Below are 20,828 nucleotides of genomic sequence, written 5' to 3' on the forward strand. Positions count from 1 at the left end.
AGAGAATAGGTACTGAGCCGTTTTCCTGTGAGTGCGGCTTCCCGGGTTTGTTCCAAAGATTACCAGCAGAGGGCATATTTGGACAATGAGGCAGCATTTTCGCTGCTCTGTCCCAGCTTACTCTCACACAAATTGTGAGAAGTACATATAGAGGATTTTTTCTATTTGTAGTTGCACACCAGAATAAATTAACAATTAAAAAGTGTTGTGATACTGTTTTATGTTAACATTGTTGACTCAATTGTTGATATAATCCCACAAAACTCAGTCACCTGTTTTATGGTTTCTCTGTTTGTCTCATCGAGCTATTTCTTTATCTCATGTCATCACTGGTTATTATTCACAGTTTATCATGTCAGTGTTTTCATTTCCGTGCTGTGCTGTTCAAGCCTCTATGTTTGCTTCCATATGCCTTCTTTTGTTGCTATAACACTTGAGTGTTCTTGTACTGCAATCGAAACAGGCCTGAGCAACAGCACCGCAGCAACCTCCCCTTCCCCTCCCCTCTCCTCTCTCTCCTGTTTGGAATCAGAGACCTCCCATTCTTGCTGTCGCGCTCTCTGACTCCACTCTCCCTCTCTCCACCCAGTTTCTCCTTGACGCGAATGTCCTGAATACAGAAAGGAGCACTGCTGACGCATTTTCTCCTACCTGTCTGTACCTGCAGATTACAGCAAGGAGAGCGCAGTCCTTTTTTTTTTTTTTTTTTTTTTTTCTCCCTACTCTGGATTTGACTTTCCTACTACATCTTTCGTTCCTGCCAGTGATTGCGCCTTGGGTTTCTCGGTGGAGTACAAATTGGCGCAGCAGCTTTCTTTTTGCAACTATTTGTCATTTACCAATTCACCTTTCTGCCTGGATAGCACCACCTCGTTGACACGGGAGAGTAATCGTTGATGGATTTTTTCCCCACCCAACCTTTTTAACCTTGGCTTTATTCAGGAAGAAAACCTGCGAGAAGTGTCTATTTGGCTTGATTTGATGCTGGAATCTCGACAGATGAGCATACATCTACTGATTCGGCGAGAGATTTTAAAAATCTAATTACTTAGATTTGTTTCCTGTTGTCATCTTATCACTAGTCTAGAAAACTTGAAGTACATGAGTATTTGGTACTTTCTGTACTTGGAGGAAAAGAAACATGGCAGACACTGTTTGTAAACAGCACAGTATTCACTGAAGTCTGAGCTAAAAGTAAATATTAGTTGCAGAGCATTTACAGGCATATCACAGCAAGCATATCCTGTGTGCCTCAAAATAGACATTAGCAATGTCACAATTCACTGGCTGAGAGCCTGAAGCCTTGACAGTGATGAGCTGAAACGTAGCCCCTTGTGGCTCCTCTGGGACTGCACTGCAGAGAACACATGAACAAGTGAAACCAAAGATTGGCTTGCTCCTTTTACAGTCAGACTGATTGGTATTATAAACTATAAGCCTCACTCCCAGTTTTGCTCCGTCACCTTCCACGCTGCTGCAGTGTTGACTGAGCAGCCAACACCAGTGTTTAGGACAAAGTTCCTGCATACCTGCACTCTTAATGATTACTCGCTGCTGTGATAGAAAGTGTCACAGCTCAGCTCAGAGACAATCGTGACAAAGCTGGTTTTGTGCAGATTGGACTGTGATGGAGTATTTAGGGGACAAGCTGTCGGTGGCGCATTCTCAAGTGTCAGGGTGGGTAGGAAATGTCCGTCGCTCCTTTCATGGGGCACTCGGCTTTTTTTCCAGTTCAGTGGAGAGAGAACAAGGAGAGGTCAGGGCCGGACACTTCAACAGAACGAGCTCCTTGCGCTCGCTAGCGTCCCGGAGCAGGGAGTCAATTCGCAGGTTCTCACTACGCAGCCAGCAACGTCTGTCCTTACGCAGACGCACCGCACCCAACACCCCCACTGCTGTAAGATAACATCTTGAAATCAGATTATTTTGCAGAAATGTGCATTTAGTAATTGCCCATTAAACAATTCATACCGGCTCTCAATAACATATTTACATTTCCATCTTTATATATCCCGTCTTTGCTATTTTATTTATTTTTGTAGTTACTATGGTGATTTTTAAAAATGTATTTGAATGCTAAAATCGGTCTTCGAAATTAGAGAAGTCTTCCTTTACTGGCGAATGTATGCCGCTCTTTTTGTAAATTCTGTGTTTTATTCGCTGTACCTTCATTTTGTTTGTTATTCAAAGTATTTGGACAATTCTTTGGGGAAGACCCTTTTCTGTTCAAACATGACTGTAACCAATATTTGGAAGTTTGCCAGAAGACTGCAGGCTGCTACACACCTTGGTGTTGGTGTAACGACCAGATGTTCTAATACTTTTAGTCCATTTACTGTGTTTCTTAGAACATTCTCAATTGTCTGTACACTTGTGACCAGATTTACTCTATGGACAGATTTAGAAAGCCATGTATGGATACATTGCAGTAAGTAGACTCACTTCTATCTTTAGGTAACACCTGTTTGCTGTACGATGCTCGATGAGTCATAACAGCTAAAGATAAGCCGTGATGACCGATATTTGTGCCGTTACGTCAAGGTGTGTCTTTTGGTCTTCCAGCGGTAGATGTTGTTTCGGGGGGCTTTGCCAATTGTGTTTTTAATCATTATTTGACCATTTTAAGTGATGGAAGTCAGTGTTTAGTGCTGGAGTGTTACACACATAAAGAGCATGTATGTTCTTACTGCTTATTAAGTACTCAAGATTACCTACTTGCCACACCACACACTTCACAATCCCCTCACCAAACGCTCAACTATCTTTTCACTCTGACCTGGTGTAGTACTTACCTGTGAGCAACATGGTCCCTCAGGAGGACACCCATACTGCACATAAATTACATGAAGAAGTAGAACAGGCTAGGCTAGCCACATATATGGGGGGAGAAAAAAACACAACAAAAAAAAACAACAATAACTCCGGTTTATTTATTGTTCGAGGCTGTAAAATATTTTATTTTGAAAAGTGACCGGCTTCTCTCCGTTACGTCCATCTTTGATGGACTCTTGACACATGTCACATTGCGGTAGTATTAAAGCCACAAAATGAGTCAAAAACAGACCACGTACGAAGCGGTGAGCACCCAGCTATTTTGTGGGTTTTGCCACAGCTTTCAAAAGACAGAACAGAAGCGCACTAAAGTTCTCATTTGCCATGTATCATCTTCATCCCCCCTCCTCGACACATCGTAATCACGCATGTTGTTTGCTGTCCACGCCACTCAATTGGGAAAATTCTGATTCACTGTTCGTTTTCAATTGCCAATTAGCTGCTCAGTTTGGGTCGCCACTCACATGCGCAGCCCTGGTAAATGGGGAAAAAAAAGAAAAAAATCACCCACATTCATCTATCGCGCGAGGTCATCACCCGTGAAAAGAGAGGGAACACTGTATTGTGATTGACGACTTTTACAATCGCTTCACACGTATAAGGATTGTCCACACTCATAAGGATTTTTTATCATAATCATTGAACTTGTTTAACATTGATTGTCACTACTGACCATTTTTACAGTAGAAAACACACCCGACACGAGAGGGTAATCTGTCAGAATAATTTTTAGACATATCTGATAATTGATCCTTTGATGACTTTAGTTGTGACGGTGTGAAGGAATTGGAAAAAAAAAACTCGCCCAACTCATCTTTGCGTGTACCACACTTTATATGGATCTATGTATTAAAATAATGACAACACTCCTCCTCCTTGTATTTAGACATGCTGGTTACCTCCACCAAACGTAGTTGAAGCAAGATGACAGATGAGGGTTTTGTTCCGTTTTGTTGGTTAATTATTTTGTTGGAACCCAAAAAAAAAAAAAAAAATTCAAAACTAATTTCCTTAGTACTTTGGAGAACCCATTATTTCAGCTGTAGATTTTGCTGTAGGTGCAGATCGAGGATTATGTTTCACTTTATGGTTTTATTGTATTTGTCCTCACTGAGCCAGTGACTCATCATATCCAGCAGCACTCTACCATGCTGGCTCTGTGTGACAATAAATGAACACTTTGAAATGTGCGTTATTGCCACCTGCAGGACTAGACCTGCACTATTGCCTGTCTCATTATGCTTTGCAAATTTCACCACAAAAAAAAAGAGGAGGCAGAGGTCTGCACTCTTCAACAGTGAGTGTTGTTGTAGTTTTCTTTCCTTTTGATACTCCATGTTCACAAATTGGAATTGTGATCAGGTTTAGGGTTGTGCCAGTTATGTTATCTCATCTGTCATATAATTTTGTTGTTACGATGGTATCATTTAGACACTTTCAGTTCAGTATAGGAGGGCCGGGCAGACATTGTTTCCTGATTTGTTCCTAGATTGCTTTGCTGAGCACAAACGCCAGTCAATATGTTTATTACAAATATGTAGTGCAAAAACCTAAAAAGTAATATAACAAGTTCAATGTGGTAATACAGAAAACTAAACTGACAGCAAGTTAACGTGAATAATCCTTTAAGTCTCTTTTCTTATCGGTCCACATTAGAATTTAGGTGATGTCAAATCCGACTCGTTCTATGCAAAATTCCAAGTGAGATTTTTGCATTCTTCTAGTCTGTTTCACTAGACATTTTGCTCACCTTTGTTCCCTTTTGTGTTTGCGTGTGGAACTATATAATATATTTACATAAGGAAATGCCTCTGATGTAGTGCTGAGTTGCTTTGTTTCTCTGGCGTGACGATTGCTGATTCTGTGATTGAAAGCAAACAAATAGATCTGACACAAATTCATATCACAATTTTTTTCTTTTCTTTTTTCATTTTCATTTTTTTCAACATTTTATTGACAGAATTATATTCCATGTGTTTATTACTAAAATATATAGTTTACCTTTTGAACAGGAGCAATTGTCTGTTGTAGCACTCATTAATCAGTCCATTATCAAGTTAAAATATCCATGGTTTTATTCTAACCACTTCCCTTGTAAACCGTCAGATAAGCCCGTTCAATGATCAGCGCTCTCTCCTTCATCCTTCCATTCATCCGCTCTTTGTGTTGTTTCCCCGGCACACCCTGCTTGTCCTTAAGGGCAACCTGGCGATTGCTAATGTTATTAAGAAAAAGCCTGCCTTCTGACAGCTATGAATCATTACAAGCTGACCAGTGAGCCTGCCCTATTTAGTAAGCACATTTCCATGCTTGTTCAGTACGTGTGTTCATTCCGTGGAGTAGGAGACACTTTGAATCTCAAACATAAAAAAGAGAGTTTGGGTTTCGCACAAACGCTTCCAATCTCTGCGGCCTTGATATGTAGAATAGAATAGATTCAACCTTGATTAGAAATGGTAGACAGTTCCAAATACTGTACAACTATTCTGAATTGATGTATGTAAACTTGTTAACAGCAACTTGACCGCTAGTTAAATCTTCCTACCGTACATAATATGAATTTGTTCCTGTGGAAAGTTCTATTCTATTTTTTTTAAATTCTATTCTCATTTTAAGATATACATTAAATGACCCCCCCCCAAAAGAAAACTACAAGGCTTAATGTAGTTTTAAACTACTCCCTTTTTGTGGAAACAATAAATGGCACGGTATGCAAATCTATTTTAAATTTGGTTTGGGGTTTCACATTTTTTTTCCTACACACATGGGTTTATGCAGTAAAATGGTGCAGAAGCATTTTCAGTTAATGCAATGAGCCTCTTGCATACTGTTGTGTGTGTTTTTATACCATGACTCAGACATGCTGTATGTATAGTACAGGAATTTATATCTTCAACAAGGCGTGGAATCGAAGGTTTTCTTTGGCTTTTTGACAACAGTGATAGCAGTGTAAGAAAGGCAAGAGGGTGATGACATAATTCCAAAGTCTCCATCTGGAACTGAGGATAGCAATTACATGGTACACTTGCAATGATGCCCCTTACTGGGCCTCTTGACTCACTTGTGAAGCCTTACAAAGCTTCAAACGTGGAAAGTTGTACAACCATGTCGGACTATAAACATGTTTCTGCCCTTGAAAGTACGTCAACATACATTTTATGGCGAAGGCAACACCAGAATGATTTTACCCATTTCAGGAAGCTTTTGAGTAAGATGTGATAATTATACAATAACACTGTGGATTGCCCCATATTGTTCCGTGCCTGATTTTTCACCCATGAAGTGTTTTTTTTTTCTTAGATTTTGGGTGAATTTGCTTTAAGCTATTTTGATCTGAAACCTTAGTAACAGAAAATGTTTTGCCCAAACAACAAGAAGAGAGAATGCTGACTTTTTATGTCATTTTGTCTAACACTTACTTCACTCTTTTCTTCCGGACTTCTTTCTATATTCTTTCAGTTGTGCTGTGCTCAGTAGTAGTGCTTTGCTTTCATAGGACATGGAGTACAGGGTGGTAATTACAGTGGCAGGTGTATCATGTTTCCCTATCCAGCCCTCAGGCAACATATGAGGACAGAAGGATATCCCATTGTGTTTTCCTATATAGGGCAGGTTTATCAGTTCGTGTGCAGACACGCCTCTGTTGGCTCTGTGTGGTTTTCAGACAGTATGTCCTCTGTACCAGCCTCATTAAAAGAACCATGGTTCACTAGATGGCAAACACACACTCAAGTCAGCCACCCATCTTTATCTTTGTCCCTGCTCTGGTTGTGCCTCCATAACTCAGACGCTTTGCCTTTCATTATCTTTCCGATGCAGATTTGTTTCAAAGTTACATTGGGAGCTCTTTAGTAGTTATGGAATTAGGATGTACGTTTGCCGTACTTGACTCACATTATACTTATAGATAACGTTATTAAGACTACATTGCAGTTTTCTTTTCAAACCTAGATCCGCTTGAATCAAATATGTAGAGGTTTTCTATCTCTCTATTCAGGTTCTCTCTGTCTCTCACCCCCAGGAGCAACAGAAGCAAGGTGCCAGTGGTGAGGATGCGAGAAAGGACTCTGAAACGCCAGTGGGGGAGACGGATAGTCAGTATGGGACTTGGGAGACAGGACTACGCACTGAGGATAGGTAAACATGCGTATATGACAGCATCTTGCATGGCACAAATGTGAAATCACATTTATTGCCAACATGTGTGCAATACACGCAAAACTTATGATGTGTCATAACTGACAATGAGCGTATATGAAGTAAAAACTTAAATATATAATGTGATCAAATTAAATGACATTGTACAGTTAAGCCGACACTACACAAACTAATAGCAATAAGGTCAAAAATATTTTGTACATAATCATATGCTGTATTTATGACAGTGACCCACAGTGACAGGTACAACAAAATAAATGGTAGAAAGTACAATTAAGTTGTGTATCCATTTATACTACAGAATAAGTGATCAGCTGTTAATTAAACAGGCCTGGCGTTCACACTGTGAATGGAGACAAGATCATCATTTCAATAATATTTTTTCTGACATTTTTGTTTATTTTTATAATGGAGGATGGTTGCCTTAGCACGGTAATGCAGGTCCAGAAACTTTATATTTTTTTGCTGATGAATCATTTCAGTACCAGTATTGAGGTGCTTAAATGTAAGTATAATATCAAATCCAGAATTTTGTCATTGTGGCATCAACTACAACCTCAGGTACTAATAATAGTGTAGAAGACATTTCGGAAAAGCTATCAAACTAATTTATACTGCCACGTCGCAGTTAGTTTTTTTTTCATTTCATTTTCTTTCTTCCTTTTTTTCTTCTCAAATTGTTATTTTATTTTTTCAAGCCCCAGTCTTAAGCTGAAAGCAAACGTAGGCACAGACCTATATTTATACGAAGTCTCACTTCTCCAGCCAGACCACTCACATGTATGACCGGTGCTTGTTATTTCAATAATGTCCTCTAAAACAGGCTCTCCAACCGTGACCGCACAGAGCAACTGAACAAAAAATAGTTTATTCAGTTGATAAAAGAGACACTGTGAATGGACGATTATAGCGTTTCAGTTGTGATATTCACAGTGGAGAATATCGCCGCAATCTGACTTTTTTGTTTCCGATGCTATTACTATGAGGAATGATTTGGCTTCATCTGTTTTCTGCTGGCTTGTTGAAGAGAACAAGCGCTGGGCACCCACTAATAGAGAATTCAACAGATAAATTCATTTTAATGGTGATTTGAATATTAAAATTCGTCTGTCAACCAATTTAAAACTGGTATGCAGCACAAAATAAGGGTATGGGCTGCTGATCTAGCTAGATCAGAGGGGTTCAATCCTGTTCCTCGAGGACCGCTGTACTACCTGTTTTTCACCTCTTCCTGCTGCAACACACCTGATTCAAATGATCAGATAATCAGCAAGGTCTGCAGAGGCTGGATAATGATCCTGATTTGAATCACATGCGCTGAAGCAGGGACAGATGGAAAACGGGTAGGACAGCGACCCTCGAGGAACAGGGTTGAACACCCCTGAGCTAGAGCATGGTACAAGACACACCTTTTTTATTGATGGCCCTTGAACCACTGATTGAGTCATAAGCACAGCCTTCTGGTCATTTGTATTGGCTTGATTTCATACAGAATAAATAACATGCTCTCCTTTTTAAGTGTAAGCCAAAACGGTCCGCACGTCCCGACTAGCTGACTACGCATCCACTTGATGTAAGGTATTTTTGGTGTTTCTGTGTTCATTCCCAGCTTAGGCGTGGTGAATGTGTCACACTTGTTGGCGGTAGAATATGCAAGGATGAAAAGTGTGCAAGCCCTGGCATGTAAAATAGGACTTGGGTGCAAATGTGCAAATATGGCTCTTAGCCATCTGTGGCCATTTATCAAATGACTTTAATTAGTGATTGAAATTGGAAAGTCTTGTGTTTAGAGTATGTTGTTAAAATTATTAGAAGATACCTTTCCGACTTCTTATGCAATTTGAGGTGAATTGTCAAACCAAACACTATCTCACTGAGTGAAATGGGGAAAAAATCTGCTGGCATGATATAGGTTAAAGTTTTCTTTTTTTTCCCTGACAAAAAACTTTTTTTTCTAGTGGAGAGCAAAAACTTTCCTTGCTGACAGTTTCAGCTGTCACTTCAGCCTTCGTCAGAGCTGAGCTGAAGTGACAGCTGAACCTCAGCATGGTAAGACATGTTGCTCTTTATTAGAAAAGTTTTTTTTTTTAGGCAGGAAAACAAAGAAAGCTTCCTTAGTCATTCTTTTAATCACTGTTAGCTGTAAGTAACAAATTCCGATAGACATGTTTGGAAGAGAGTGGCACGATAAAAACTTTTCAATTGCCCTTACGATATTCGTCGTCGTATCGCTCGGCTTTAAATGTCCTTAATGTCCTGTTTCGGCAAGCAACTGATGTGTGAACGTAGAAGCTGATGTTCCTTTCATCAGTCGATCCAGGACCATATTCACATCAAGGTTGTAGGACTTTTTCTTGCAGTGTAGCAATCGAATTAAAGCAACTTTGTGAGATGTCTTCTCTAGAAATTGCAGTTTGCTTCCCGACATTTGTATGTAATTTAACATTCAGAACAAGCGAACCCACCTTAGGATGTATTTTAGTGAGGTGTCCGAAGGAATGCAGTAGAGGGGTACAGCCCTGGTATCCATTTCGCTCCCTTAAAAAAGTCCTTATTTTGAATTGAAGTTTGAGGACATCTCTCTTAATTGGATTGGCGAAGAACATGTTTGATGTATTTTTTTTAAAAAAGTGTAACAAAAACGTTGATTAAAGCAGTTGCAACTCAATATCATATTGGTTTTGAGGATCAGTGAAGGTATTAAAAATGTATTAAAACATTGCAAACTTCAGGATTTGTGTCTATACGCGTCTCGTGATTACTGTGGGACAATCCATAGGTTATACAATAAATCTTGCTGCCAGCTTTCTTTCAAATAGTGCTTGTTACTGACCTCTTGTGGTCATAAAAATACCACCACAAGGTGAACAGAATTCACTATGATTTGATTCTTTCCTTATCTATTTCTATTCAATGTGGTGATATGTGGTCAATTACCTGCAACAAGCTGACATTTTTATTTTTTTTCCTAGTTTAACTCCTGCCACTCCCACCTCAGAAAGCAACCTCAGCCCTTCGCCAAGGAGCATAAATGCTTCACACCCACAAGGTGAACAAGACAGCTTTGATGGACTGCATCCGCCATCTACATCTGAGAATCAGCCACTCTTGTTCCCTGATGTAAGTGTCATGTGTAAATGTATCAAGGTCAATAAATTGAGACTCAAGACTACATTAATGCATGTGCCTGTGTGTCCAAGGCCCCAACCACTCTGTTAGACACTGGTGTTCTCCGGTCCAGAGTCCAACTGGGGAAGAAACGTGCTCCCAGGACACGGCCCTCCAGAGCTGCCCGTCAAAACACGACTAAAGATGGGGAGCAGGGGCCAACTTCTGAGGACTGGTTCTACAGAGACTCCACAGGTTTGTCTTTGATAAAGAACTGGATTGAACATATTGAATTGCTAGTCACTAAAAGCCAAGTGCAGTGTATTTTCTATATATTTATATACTTATTTTAATTATTTAGCAACATGACAGAATTTCACAAAAATGGGAATATGTCAAAATCCAAAGTCTGGTTCCACCTGTTTACAACGTAGCAAGAACTTTGAAAATCGTATAAAGTGTTTCGGCGAAATTGAGCTTTTTGTGTGGGAGTAACGAAAAGCACCTTCAAATTAGACTAAAATCATAAAACTTCACTATTGCTCAACATGTTTCTACAAAAACTCGATCGCTAGTGTACTTGGCAATGCTGAATTTGATTTTGAAAGTATGTTCATTTAAAGGCCCAAATTAGCATACATGGGCAAAAAGGTTTATTTATTTATTTATTTATTTATTTTAGGAATGGCCTTTTTTTATCAAAAGGAAATAATGACATGCAAACAAAAATGCAAGATATAAGGCAAGGTGTATATATATGCCCATTTTTACAATTTTTTTTTGCACCTTTTCTCACCATGAACAGTGCTTATTTCTACCTACTGCAGGGGAATGTCACAGAAATTTGTACTTTGGAGAACAATACCTTTTTTTTCTGAGACTGTACTTAACAATGGCGGCAAATTTTTAAAAAAAGGTGTTTTGCAAGCCTTTTTGTACTTCAATTTGTAACAAATTGCTTGACGAGGCCCAGAGGCCTTCTAGCCTTGTTAGAAAAAAGGATCCACAATGGAATTAGTTTCGGATAGAAATGAAATTCCTATACATTAAGCTTGTGTTTGAGTTCAGTATTTGACAAATCAAATGGGAAATGAAACATTTTAGTCAAGTAAAATAAACAGCACTGGGCCTTACCTTCCTTAATCACCCGTGGGACCTGAAAGTCAGGCGACCTCCACCTTGTGAGATAATGGCTTATAAATGAGTCCCAGACCCTTCTTCCCAAGAGGATCTGCCTCTTTTAAAACCTTTGTGTCTTTATGTGATTGCATTATTTAGCGCGTGTGCGAGCCTGTGTATGTCCCAATCTGTAGTGAAAATCACAGCAAAAATATTTTACAACTGGATATATTGCATACAAATGACGAACGGTGGACATGTCATCTTTAAACAACTTCATTAGACGCATATTGTGATATGCATAAATCTGTGGAACATTGGGATTATGGTGCAAGGTCCCTTTTAATGGAATTCGACCCACAAATCGGCTTACCTTGTTTTTCACTGACAGAGGAGAAGGTTGAGCGTAAAATGGATGAAGTAGATTCTGAGGAGCAGGCCAGAGGAGCAGACTCCACTGCTACTTTTGCTTCTCAGCCACAAAGGATTGCGCTGTTCCCTGGCGTGGACTCTCAAGCTTTAAAGGTGAATATTCGACTCAGTGGGGGAAATCCACTTAAAGGATTCATTATCAGCTTTGTGATCCACGTTTGTTCCGTCTATATAATGTTCAATTTCTGCTGCTAGGTTCAATTGAAGAAGAGGAGCGACTCTGACAATCAAACTGATGCACCCTCTCCTTCCCTTCTTTCTCGCTCCCCCAAATCGCCCTTCCTGCCTCGAGCTGCTCGTGTACTTCCTCCAGCTGGTGGGAAAGAAAATGGGTAAGACATGCCAGATTTAAGAAACGTGTTTTTATTGCATGCTCTCTTTTCCATTTGTAGCATTCAATACATTAGCTCTCCACCTCAGATTCTGTTTTTCTTTTTTTTTTCAGCGAGGAGGAATCACCCCAGTGGTTGAAAGAGCTCAAGTCTAAGAAGCGCTTGAGTCAATATGAGAATGAAAGCTAAGAAGAGGTGAGAGAATATATTATTCTTCTCTTTAAATCATTTAACAACACACATTATGTTCATTTTTAACACATGCCTTTCTCCCTTAGGTTGCCTTCTGAAACAGATCTATACGAAACAGAGGCCTTAACATCCAACTCAGAGAGTTGGAGGGGAAAATCTGCTGCTGAGGAGTTTTTTTTTTCTTTTTTTGGTTCTCTCTGTCTGGGTTTGATCATCCTGCATGGTGCCTTTTATAGAGAATGTCTGCAAAAATATAAACAATAAGGGGGCACACGGAAAAAAAACTCTCAGCTGCTCTGCTTATATACCCATTTTGTGATATTGGTCGAGAAAATGACACTTGGTGAACACTTCATTGGAGACCAGAAGTAGTTTGGGAGACGGAGTTGAATAATTTCCTGTCAGACTGCATGTCAGGAATTGGTTAACTTGAGGGACCACTGCACAATTCCCCGCATGCCGGAGAGCCAGCCAATACAATACGACATGTACAATACAAGACGTTTATATTTGGTTCCGCTACTATGTACAATTCAATGGTTTTGTGTGTATGTCCTCATACAAAGCATTGCCATAGGACAATATTTTAGATACTAATGGTTCCTTGTTGAACTTGAAAAGCTGCTTACCACATTATTAGATGGAATGTATATCATGTAAGTAATCATGAGATGTTATATTTCTATGTTTTACTATGACAGAGAGCTCGTTTTTGGGAAACTGTTGTTTCATTACAATAGAGGCTCCACTGCTTTGCTTTGATACGCCCCTCAATGTTAGTGTCACATTTTAGCTTGATTCCATCTTTTTTTTTTCTTTGTGAGAGAGGGATGGGAGGGCAGGGGGGTTCTGCAGGGTTGGGTGATGGGGTTGTGGGGCTTTGGCGCAAATGACTTAGCATCATGAACACCCCGTGACAGCACAAACACTTTTTCAGTTTTGTATGAAAACACTCATCATATTCAGTCCCTCTTGATAGATTGAAAGCATCCATAAAAAGCCATCGAGCGCCTCACTGTTGTTACACTCCTCAAAGATGCTCTGACAATGTGTATTCCTTCAATCTTGTGTATGCACAATCTTTGCCGTGAGCGGCCCAGAGTCACAGGAAGTTAGATGACACAATTTAAGCAGTGGGATACTTTGCTTTGTCGCTTGGCACAACATATTAACATGTTGGGCTCCATACATATGTGACTGTGTGCACACCTGTTCTATAAGTTAGCCGTAACTTCAACTTCAACATAATGTTGCCATTGACCCATTCACATCTCGAAAGCACTTGGTCACTTAATTCGGTGGTAGCGCTGTCACCTCATTGGTCATGTTTTGTCTCATGAATATAGATGAGCACATGCGAATGTCCCCCAAAAAAGCAAGACAATGTGTGGATCAAGTCTTTTGAGTGAGTCTAAACGTTTTTTGTTGTTGTTATTTTAGTATGTACATGATGTTTAACATGAATTTGGGATTTCTTTTATATGTCATTTGTTTATCTTTTTTATTTGAAACTGCAGATGTTTAATGCACTGTGTTGTCTGGCCAGTGTCCTCATGTGAATCAATTTTTAATAATTAAAAAAAAATCTACATGACTCTTCTACTGTCTCATCTCTGATAACTTTACCTCCAATCCCCATGTCTTAAATAAAATAAAATGGGGGTCAATTGGTACGAATGTTGCCAAATTTTTGTCTCTCTCATTCCGTCTTGGTGTCACTGTTTGGATTTTGTGAGGCGCTACGGTGCAGCCAAGCCAAGCTTGGTTGTTTCCTTGTATGTTTGTGCTGAGTGAAGCTGTTTGTGCAATCCTCTTGGCTCTCTCTCCTCGTGCCTATGCACAGTGTTGGTTTGCAGGCAGGCGGACAGGCAGGGCAGACCGTGCCAACACAGCTGCCTATTGAGAGGCAGCGTTATGGACACAATGTGAGCCGCAGACTTGCTGTATCAACAGCTCCCCCTTTTCTGCTGTTGTGGTCAGAAATAAACCATAAATACCCCCCTGTCCCTGCCTTCTAATGGCTCAACCGCACCAAACACCAAGTGGCTTTGAAAAGAGGGACACCGCCACTTCTTGCAGGCATACCCAGGTAAAGTCTCCATTCAAATGCAGTAATCAATAGTAATTGGGTAATAATTCTAAAAATTTGGAGTTGGATGCTGCATCAATGAACATTCATGGAGAATTTGTATGTCATGCTATTTAGTTGAATTGAGTCCAATATACTTGGTATCATTCAAATGGATCTGATAAACATTCTTCACATTAACCTCTGCCCAACTACATTATATCAGGCATGATCCGTTATTTCGATGGATTTAAAAACACCAACTTGTACACACCGGAACGTCATTATTGAATGGTGACTTCCATTTGAATGTCATTTTGTGTGCTCCTTTTTACCAATATACACATAATGGCCAATGGTATTTTTTGGAATGCGTGTGTGTGTGTGTGTGTGTGTGTGTGTGTGTGGAGGAGCAATTGGAAGAATGTCAGAACAGCAGAGTGCCCCAGAGCAGCTGGCTGCAGGGAAGAGTCAGGGTGGTGCTGGAGCCACATACAAGGTATTGGAATAGCAAGCATATGCACCAGGCTGGCTTTGATTTATGCACATGCCAACGATGCCATGCATCCACTCGTGCTTGAACGCACCCTTCTACGAAATGGTTGAACTCCCACTTGATGAATTCCTCAAAACACCCCTTTCTATATATCCCAGGTGGTGCTGTTTGAATTTGAGAACTTCCAGGGAAGCAAGGCTGAGTTCTCAGCAGAGTGTAAAGATGTTCTCGAGAAAGGCCTCCAGAAGGTTGGCTCAGTGATAGTTGAATCTGGGCCGTAAGTCATCATAAATGTTTCAATTCACATTTTTACACTTAATACCCATCATGAAATTTGTTGATTTAATCACATCACTTTTGTTCTCCTTTTTGCTCCCACAGATGGGTTGGTTATGATCGGCACGGCTTCAAGGGGGAACAGTTTATTCTTGAGAAAGGCCAGTACCCACGCTGGGACACGTGGACCAACAGTCAGAAAAGCTACTCCCTCTTATCTCTAAGGCCACTCAAGGTGGTGGGTAAAAGTCGTAAAGACATTGCCAAGTGAATTTGAGCGGTTATTGCATGTTTCATGTCAGCATTGTGTGTCTGCCATCCATCTTTAGGATAGTGCTGACCACAAGATACACTTGTTTGAGAATCCTGGATTTACCGGCAGAAAGATGGAGATTATTGACGATGATGTTCCCAGTTTGTGGGGCCACGGTTTTCAGGATCGCGTAGCAAGTGTCAAAGCTCTCAATGGAACGTAAGATCTCTCCTTCCTATCACTTTAGATTCTCATCATACTCTGACTGTAATTTTGCACTTCACATTCTGTGTATGTTACACTTCTCCAGATGGGTCGGCTACATGTACCCAGGCTACAGGGGATGTCAATTTATCTTTGAACAAGGGGATTTCAAGCACTGGAATGACTGGGAAGCCCCTGTGCCCCAGATCCAGTCTGTCCGACGTGTGCGGGACATGCAGTGGCACAAGACAGGCTGCTTCTCTGCTCCAGACCCGGCTCCAGCTCCAGCTCCGGCTCCGGCTCCAGCTCCAGCTCCCGCTCCTGCTCCAGACCCAGATCCTGCTGCGGCACCACCTGTCCCTTCTACCAAAGGTGGAGCCAGCTGAGCGGGATCCTAACCTGCTTCCAGACCTCCCACAGCCTTTCCCAAGCTCGGCACAGTGCCCGGTCTCTGCCTTCACTAACCTTGACAAATGCTGCTTGTCTCCACAGAGGAGTGCCATATATGATTCCGTGGCCAATAAAAGTTATTTGATCTGTAATTGGTTGTTGTTAATAATACTCTTGTAATTAGCCGAATAGCTGGTGACGAAAACACTGTAGAAAAGAAGTGAACCATTTCATGTGAAACTATCCCAGACTTCCACTTTTTCATATAGCATAAAGAGGCCACAATGTGTTCTGTTGTTGAGTGAATATTAGCATCTCGTTAACAGCATGGAAACTAAATTAAACTCTACTTAAGCTTGCTATTAAAACAAAGTGCACCACATTTCCTGCTATCCTTATTGTCTGATCGATCAATCGCTTACCAGCATTGTAATTACCTCCTGTAGGGCAATCTTCAAAATTCCAATATTCAAATGTGACCCAACCACAAGCAGCCCATATGCAAACTCAAAATATTTGATAATGTCATCTTAAAATTCATGCGACTAATCCAAGTATGTCCTGCAATGCTCCAGTCCGCAGTGCTGCATCTTCATTACATTAGTGGTTATCAGCAATCTTTATCTCCAGTACTTCGCACCAGTCATGACTCAGTGGGAAAAACATCCACAAAATGATAATAAAGCCTGAAAATAAATAAAACTAATAAAATATTGGATGGGATATGGTAACCGTGCATCTATGATATTAAACATACTTCCAATTGTAAAATCCAAGGATAGAATAAATACGGTTAAGGTCGACGGGTGGGGGTAGAGGAGGACCCAAAATGCAGGGAAGCCAGGCAAGGGTAACTTAAATGGAATTTAATTAACGAAATAATAGGCAAACAAGGTACTAGGAACAAACAAACGTAACAAAGTGCAAAACAACGACGACTAACAAAACGCGGCTGGGCAGAACTAAACTGGACTCGGACACAGGGACAAGAACCAGGGATAAGGGACCGCGACAATGAAAAAAGAACAATGAGCATGGACGATGAACAAGGGCAACAGTGACATCCAATAAAGGGCAATAGTGAATTAATCAAGGAGTCAACGAGAAACAGATGCGTGGCTGGTGGGCGCGTCTCTCCAGCCAAAACGACACCACAGGACACGCGCTGGAAGGAAACGCCCCCACGCCAGTTGAGCAAACGTAAACAAAAACAAGACATGACGGAAACGGACCATGACAAAATACACTATATATAAACCTACTAATAGCTGACGCTACCTCAACATCTGCTAATTTTCCATAAAACTATGTTCAAACAAAAAAAACAGCCAACACACAAAAGACAGAATGCAATATCTTCCAAATGCAAACATCCATCTTCACGACAGTAAATGAACACATGTTGAGAGTTAATCTTAACAAGGTCTCCATTGTTACAACAAAGTCAGGTTTATTAACGGGGAAGAATTATGGCAAAAGTCTAATAGAAAAATATGACTTAAAATCTGGAAGAATGGTGAATATTCTCCACCAGTAGATATTTGTAAATCATGAGTCAAACCTCTTGCCTAATTAAAATAATGTTTTGTTTATATCATACCATTGTCAGACCACAAAGAAGATGAATCCTCACTTTGCATACGTCCGTACATCCATCCACAAATCACATGTGTGTATGTACTATACATGAGGCCACATGGAAATCAACAAATCCAACCACAGAGTATATTCTGAAGCTCCCCTCAGAGGTTGACAGTTAAATGCCTTGGTACAATATTCTAGTTGTGAGATTTATCTGACATTATTTGTTCAATCTTAAAGGTTGCCAAAGTACTTTTTTTTACTGTATGACTGAGACACATGGCGCCAATGGATAGAATAGCATAAAAATAATCTAAAATGGCATGAATTTGGAATGTGACATTTGAGCACCACAATTTTTACCTGCTGCCTGACACATCATCTATAAAAAAAATAAATATAATTTGAAAAAATTGTTGTTCTTTAGAGGCTCAGTGCACACGTACGAGGCTATGTGCTGTTTTATGAAGGAGTACAAATCACAAATTAGACTAAGTTGTTTATCTTCAGTTGACCATTTCGCTGCTAACCTGCAAACCCTAATTTGCATGAAGATTTACTTGACTTCTATTGCTGCCTTTGTAATTATGGAAAATAACTTTCCATGAAATATCTTCCACCAGGCCCATTACAGGAATGTTCACTCTTCTCTCTCTCATTGTGGGTGGGAACCTTTAGGCACTGTTTGTGCTGAATCATGGGGATACTGAACAATGACTGGCCGGATAAAACTGACAACTAATGAAATTACTTTGTGGGGGTGTGACACCCCAGCGCGGGTGGGGGTGGGAGTCTACGCAGTGACCCCTCAACTCAGTCTGCCTGGCCTATGGCAGGCCTCTCTGCGGGCTGGCATGGTCACGGTGGGTAATGTTGGCAGAGTTTCCACCCCTGCGTTTCCTGTATATATTGAGCGCAGAGCACCATCACAATCACACTGGCACAGACTGGCACTGGTAAGACTTCATCTATATTCTTTTCCATTTTAATAGCCGCTTCCCGTGATGGTTTATTCATAGGTTAATGCATTGCTTTTCTTTTTGTTTTGACGCATTAATGCGCTCAAAAGTTCCAGCCAAAAGTTATCATACCTTGGAGATACCTTGAGTTTAAAAGAGCTTTTAATTGGTGAATGTTATCTTTGATTTAATACTGTGACAAGGAAATGGAAAAACACTGAAGAAGTTGATATTTCCATGTCCAAAATTATACTTGCATGCTTATCTTCCGAAGGATGCTTTTCATCAATGATTTTTGACTTGTGGGTCGTGGAAGGCGAAACAAAAATTATATTCAAATATAATGTGTCCAGTGTTAATCATTCATTCTGGGGGAAAAAAACTCAGGCGCGGAAATAAATGTATTATCTAATGTTGTTTATTTTGTGAGAGTTTGACATTTTGTTTTGTTTTTGTATATGTTCGTTCTCATTTTTTCACTTTAAATTGTCATATTCCTCATTTCCTTAATCATGAGTTCCGAAACGGCCATTTCACATGTAAGTGTCATGATGTTAAAAAGTTATTTTGGGGGGAAAAAATACTTGGCCCTATAAAAGTGTTAATGTGGTTTTCAAAGTGATACAGAATCACTTTAACTCCAAATGTGACCAGTATATGACTCTTTCTGACTGAGATCAAAATTGATCAAAATCAAATTGTGAACACTTGCTCACATTTTTGGTGATGTTTTATCTTTATGTGAATTTCGTCCTTCTAACCGTAATAAAAGTAGCGTTGCTATGTTTCTGTTTCAGTTTCATCTTTGCCTATCAATTTATTATGGCCACAGACCACCAGAACCCTGCATCCAAGCAGCAGCTGCCAGGCTCCAGTGCACTCAAGGTAACATTCATTTAGCAGAACAAAAATATTAACCGTGAATGTTGACTTTCCCTCTTGGAGTCAACCCATATTCCATGTCATATTGAAACGTACGGAATTTCTCATTTCACTTGACTGACAAAAATATATGAAATATGTAACATTATTATTTCTCGCTTTGTGCTGTTGCCCCACAGCTGGTCATCTATGAGCAGGAAAACTTCCAGGGACGGTGCCATGAGCTGACTGGTCCCTGTAACAACCTCCAGGAAGCAGGCGTGGAGAAAGTGGGCTCCATACTGGTGCTTTGTGGACCGTGAGTGTGGATTTAGAGACGGACTCTGAGTTTATTATGAGAAGACGACTATGATGTGGTTTCAACTCCACACCGATCACAACCGTGCATCTTTTTCTCTTAACTCCTCTCAGATGGGTGGGATATGAGCAGGCCGACTGCAAGGGCGAGCAGTATGTGTTTGAGAAGGGGGAGTATCCTCGCTGGGACTCCTGGACCAACAGCAGGCGCAGCGACACCATTGTTGCATTCCGACCAATTAAAGTGGTGAGAAAGCCTTTTTTTATGATCAAAAGGGAATTTTGTTATCTTTTTTTCCTGAAAGGTAACATAACATACATTTCCTTTCATTTACATATTTCCGCTCCTAATGTTATTTTCAGGCATTCTCGCCGAGATCATTCCAGAATCAAAGTTTTAAACCACATTAATATCATAGTTGCTGATTAGAAATTCTCATTTGCTTTCTCCCTCAGGACAGCCAGGAGCACAAGATTGTCCTTTATGAGAACCCCAGCTTTGCGGGGAAGAAGATAGAAATCATTGATGATGATGTCCCCAGCTTTCATGCGCATGGCTACCAGGAAAAGGTCTCCTCTGTTCGGGTTCAGAGCGGCACGTGAGTCCATCTGTAGTTACTACCCGTCGCCTAGAGCTTCAAACTAATCCTTATCCAAACCCTCTTGCGCTCCTGACATGTCAGTTGGGTGGGCTACCAGTACCCAGGCTACAGAGGCTACCAGTATCTGTTCGAGAAGGGCGAGTATAAGGACAACACAGAGTTTGGCGCCCAGGTCCCACAGATCCAGTCCGTTCGGCGCATCAGAGACATGCAGTGGCATCAGAGGGGTGCTTTTCACCCTGTCAACTAAGTATTTCCTAGCATGAACCTTGACCTCTGCAAGCTTGCTCCCAATCCAGCAATGACCATTTCCCGATATGCCAACTTATTGAAGCTGTTGCAGAAGTGAATAATTTGAAGCAACAAAATAAATTGCTTCTTGCTTACATTTCTCCATGTCAAGTGTGTCTGTTCTGTGAAAATGACTAGAATGTGCTGCATCATTTCAATATTCTTAGCTGTCACCTGCCTTCAGTGACTCAAATTTCTGTGTAAATTAATCTCAACAATCTTATCATAGCAAGTAATTATAGTAGGTAGCTTGTGTTCATATGTTCTTATGTCATAACCGCAAACTGAGGCGCCTCTGTGTGTTATAGCAGAAATTCTCAACCCGTGGGTTGGAACCCAAAAAGAGGTCACGGACA

At 40.5% G+C, this 20,828-nt stretch overlaps 3 protein-coding genes across 3 annotated transcripts in view; all 3 read left to right on the plus strand.

The window, feature by feature from the left end:
• The window catches only part of LOC148344603 (uncharacterized), a 30,063-nt gene extending 17,066 nt beyond the window's left edge, over positions 1 to 12,997 (plus strand). Inside the window, exons 7-13 of the mRNA XM_088300379.1 lie at positions 6,854 to 6,969; positions 9,963 to 10,110; positions 10,191 to 10,353; positions 11,609 to 11,742; positions 11,845 to 11,981; positions 12,095 to 12,176; positions 12,260 to 12,997. Of these exons, the coding sequence (XP_088156505.1) occupies positions 6,854 to 6,969; positions 9,963 to 10,110; positions 10,191 to 10,353; positions 11,609 to 11,742; positions 11,845 to 11,981; positions 12,095 to 12,170 (774 nt within the window). The 3' untranslated portion in view covers positions 12,171 to 12,176; positions 12,260 to 12,997. The remainder of the gene's footprint in view (positions 1 to 6,853; positions 6,970 to 9,962; positions 10,111 to 10,190; positions 10,354 to 11,608; positions 11,743 to 11,844; positions 11,982 to 12,094; positions 12,177 to 12,259) is intronic.
• Positions 12,998 to 14,651: 1,654 nt separating this feature from the next.
• On the plus strand, positions 14,652 to 16,242 carry LOC148344604 (beta-crystallin B3-like). The gene is made up of 5 exons (XM_088306376.1): positions 14,652 to 14,740; positions 14,896 to 15,014; positions 15,119 to 15,251; positions 15,343 to 15,485; positions 15,577 to 16,242. Exons 1-5 carry the CDS (start codon positions 14,666 to 14,668, stop codon positions 15,854 to 15,856), a joined length of 750 nt encoding a protein of 249 aa, XP_088162502.1. The 5' UTR covers positions 14,652 to 14,665; the 3' UTR covers positions 15,857 to 16,242.
• Positions 16,243 to 18,326: 2,084 nt separating this feature from the next.
• crybb2 (crystallin, beta B2) lies at positions 18,327 to 20,569 on the plus strand. The gene is made up of 6 exons (XM_088300394.1): positions 18,327 to 18,397; positions 19,198 to 19,285; positions 19,462 to 19,580; positions 19,694 to 19,826; positions 20,036 to 20,178; positions 20,263 to 20,569. The coding sequence occupies exons 2-6, from the start codon at positions 19,223 to 19,225 to the stop codon at positions 20,429 to 20,431; spliced, it is 627 nt and encodes a 208-aa protein (XP_088156520.1). The 5' UTR covers positions 18,327 to 18,397; positions 19,198 to 19,222; the 3' UTR covers positions 20,432 to 20,569.
• Positions 20,570 to 20,828: the final 259 nt, after the last annotated feature.

Source organism: Idiotropiscis lumnitzeri, chromosome 1 (assembly GCF_059441095.1).
Source record: "Idiotropiscis lumnitzeri isolate Australia: NSW breed Sydney's pygmy pipehorse chromosome 1, RoL_Ilum_1.0, whole genome shotgun sequence".
Taxonomy (NCBI): Eukaryota; Metazoa; Chordata; class Actinopteri; order Syngnathiformes; family Syngnathidae; genus Idiotropiscis; species Idiotropiscis lumnitzeri.

Coding starts and splice junctions, on each gene's coding strand:
- crybb2 (XM_088300394.1), top strand. CDS start 19,223: ATGGCCACAGACCACCAGAACCCTGCATCCAAGCAGCAGCTGCCAGGC. Junction 19,827..20,035: donor CATTCCGACCAATTAAAGTG/GTGAGAAAGCCT, acceptor TTTCTCCCTCAG/GACAGCCAGGAGCACAAGAT. Junction 20,179..20,262: donor GTTCGGGTTCAGAGCGGCAC/GTGAGTCCATCT, acceptor CTGACATGTCAG/TTGGGTGGGCTACCAGTACC.
- LOC148344604 (XM_088306376.1), top strand. CDS start 14,666: ATGTCAGAACAGCAGAGTGCCCCAGAGCAGCTGGCTGCAGGGAAGAGT. Junction 14,741..14,895: donor GTGCTGGAGCCACATACAAG/GTATTGGAATAG, acceptor TATATATCCCAG/GTGGTGCTGTTTGAATTTGA. Junction 15,486..15,576: donor GTCAAAGCTCTCAATGGAAC/GTAAGATCTCTC, acceptor ACACTTCTCCAG/ATGGGTCGGCTACATGTACC.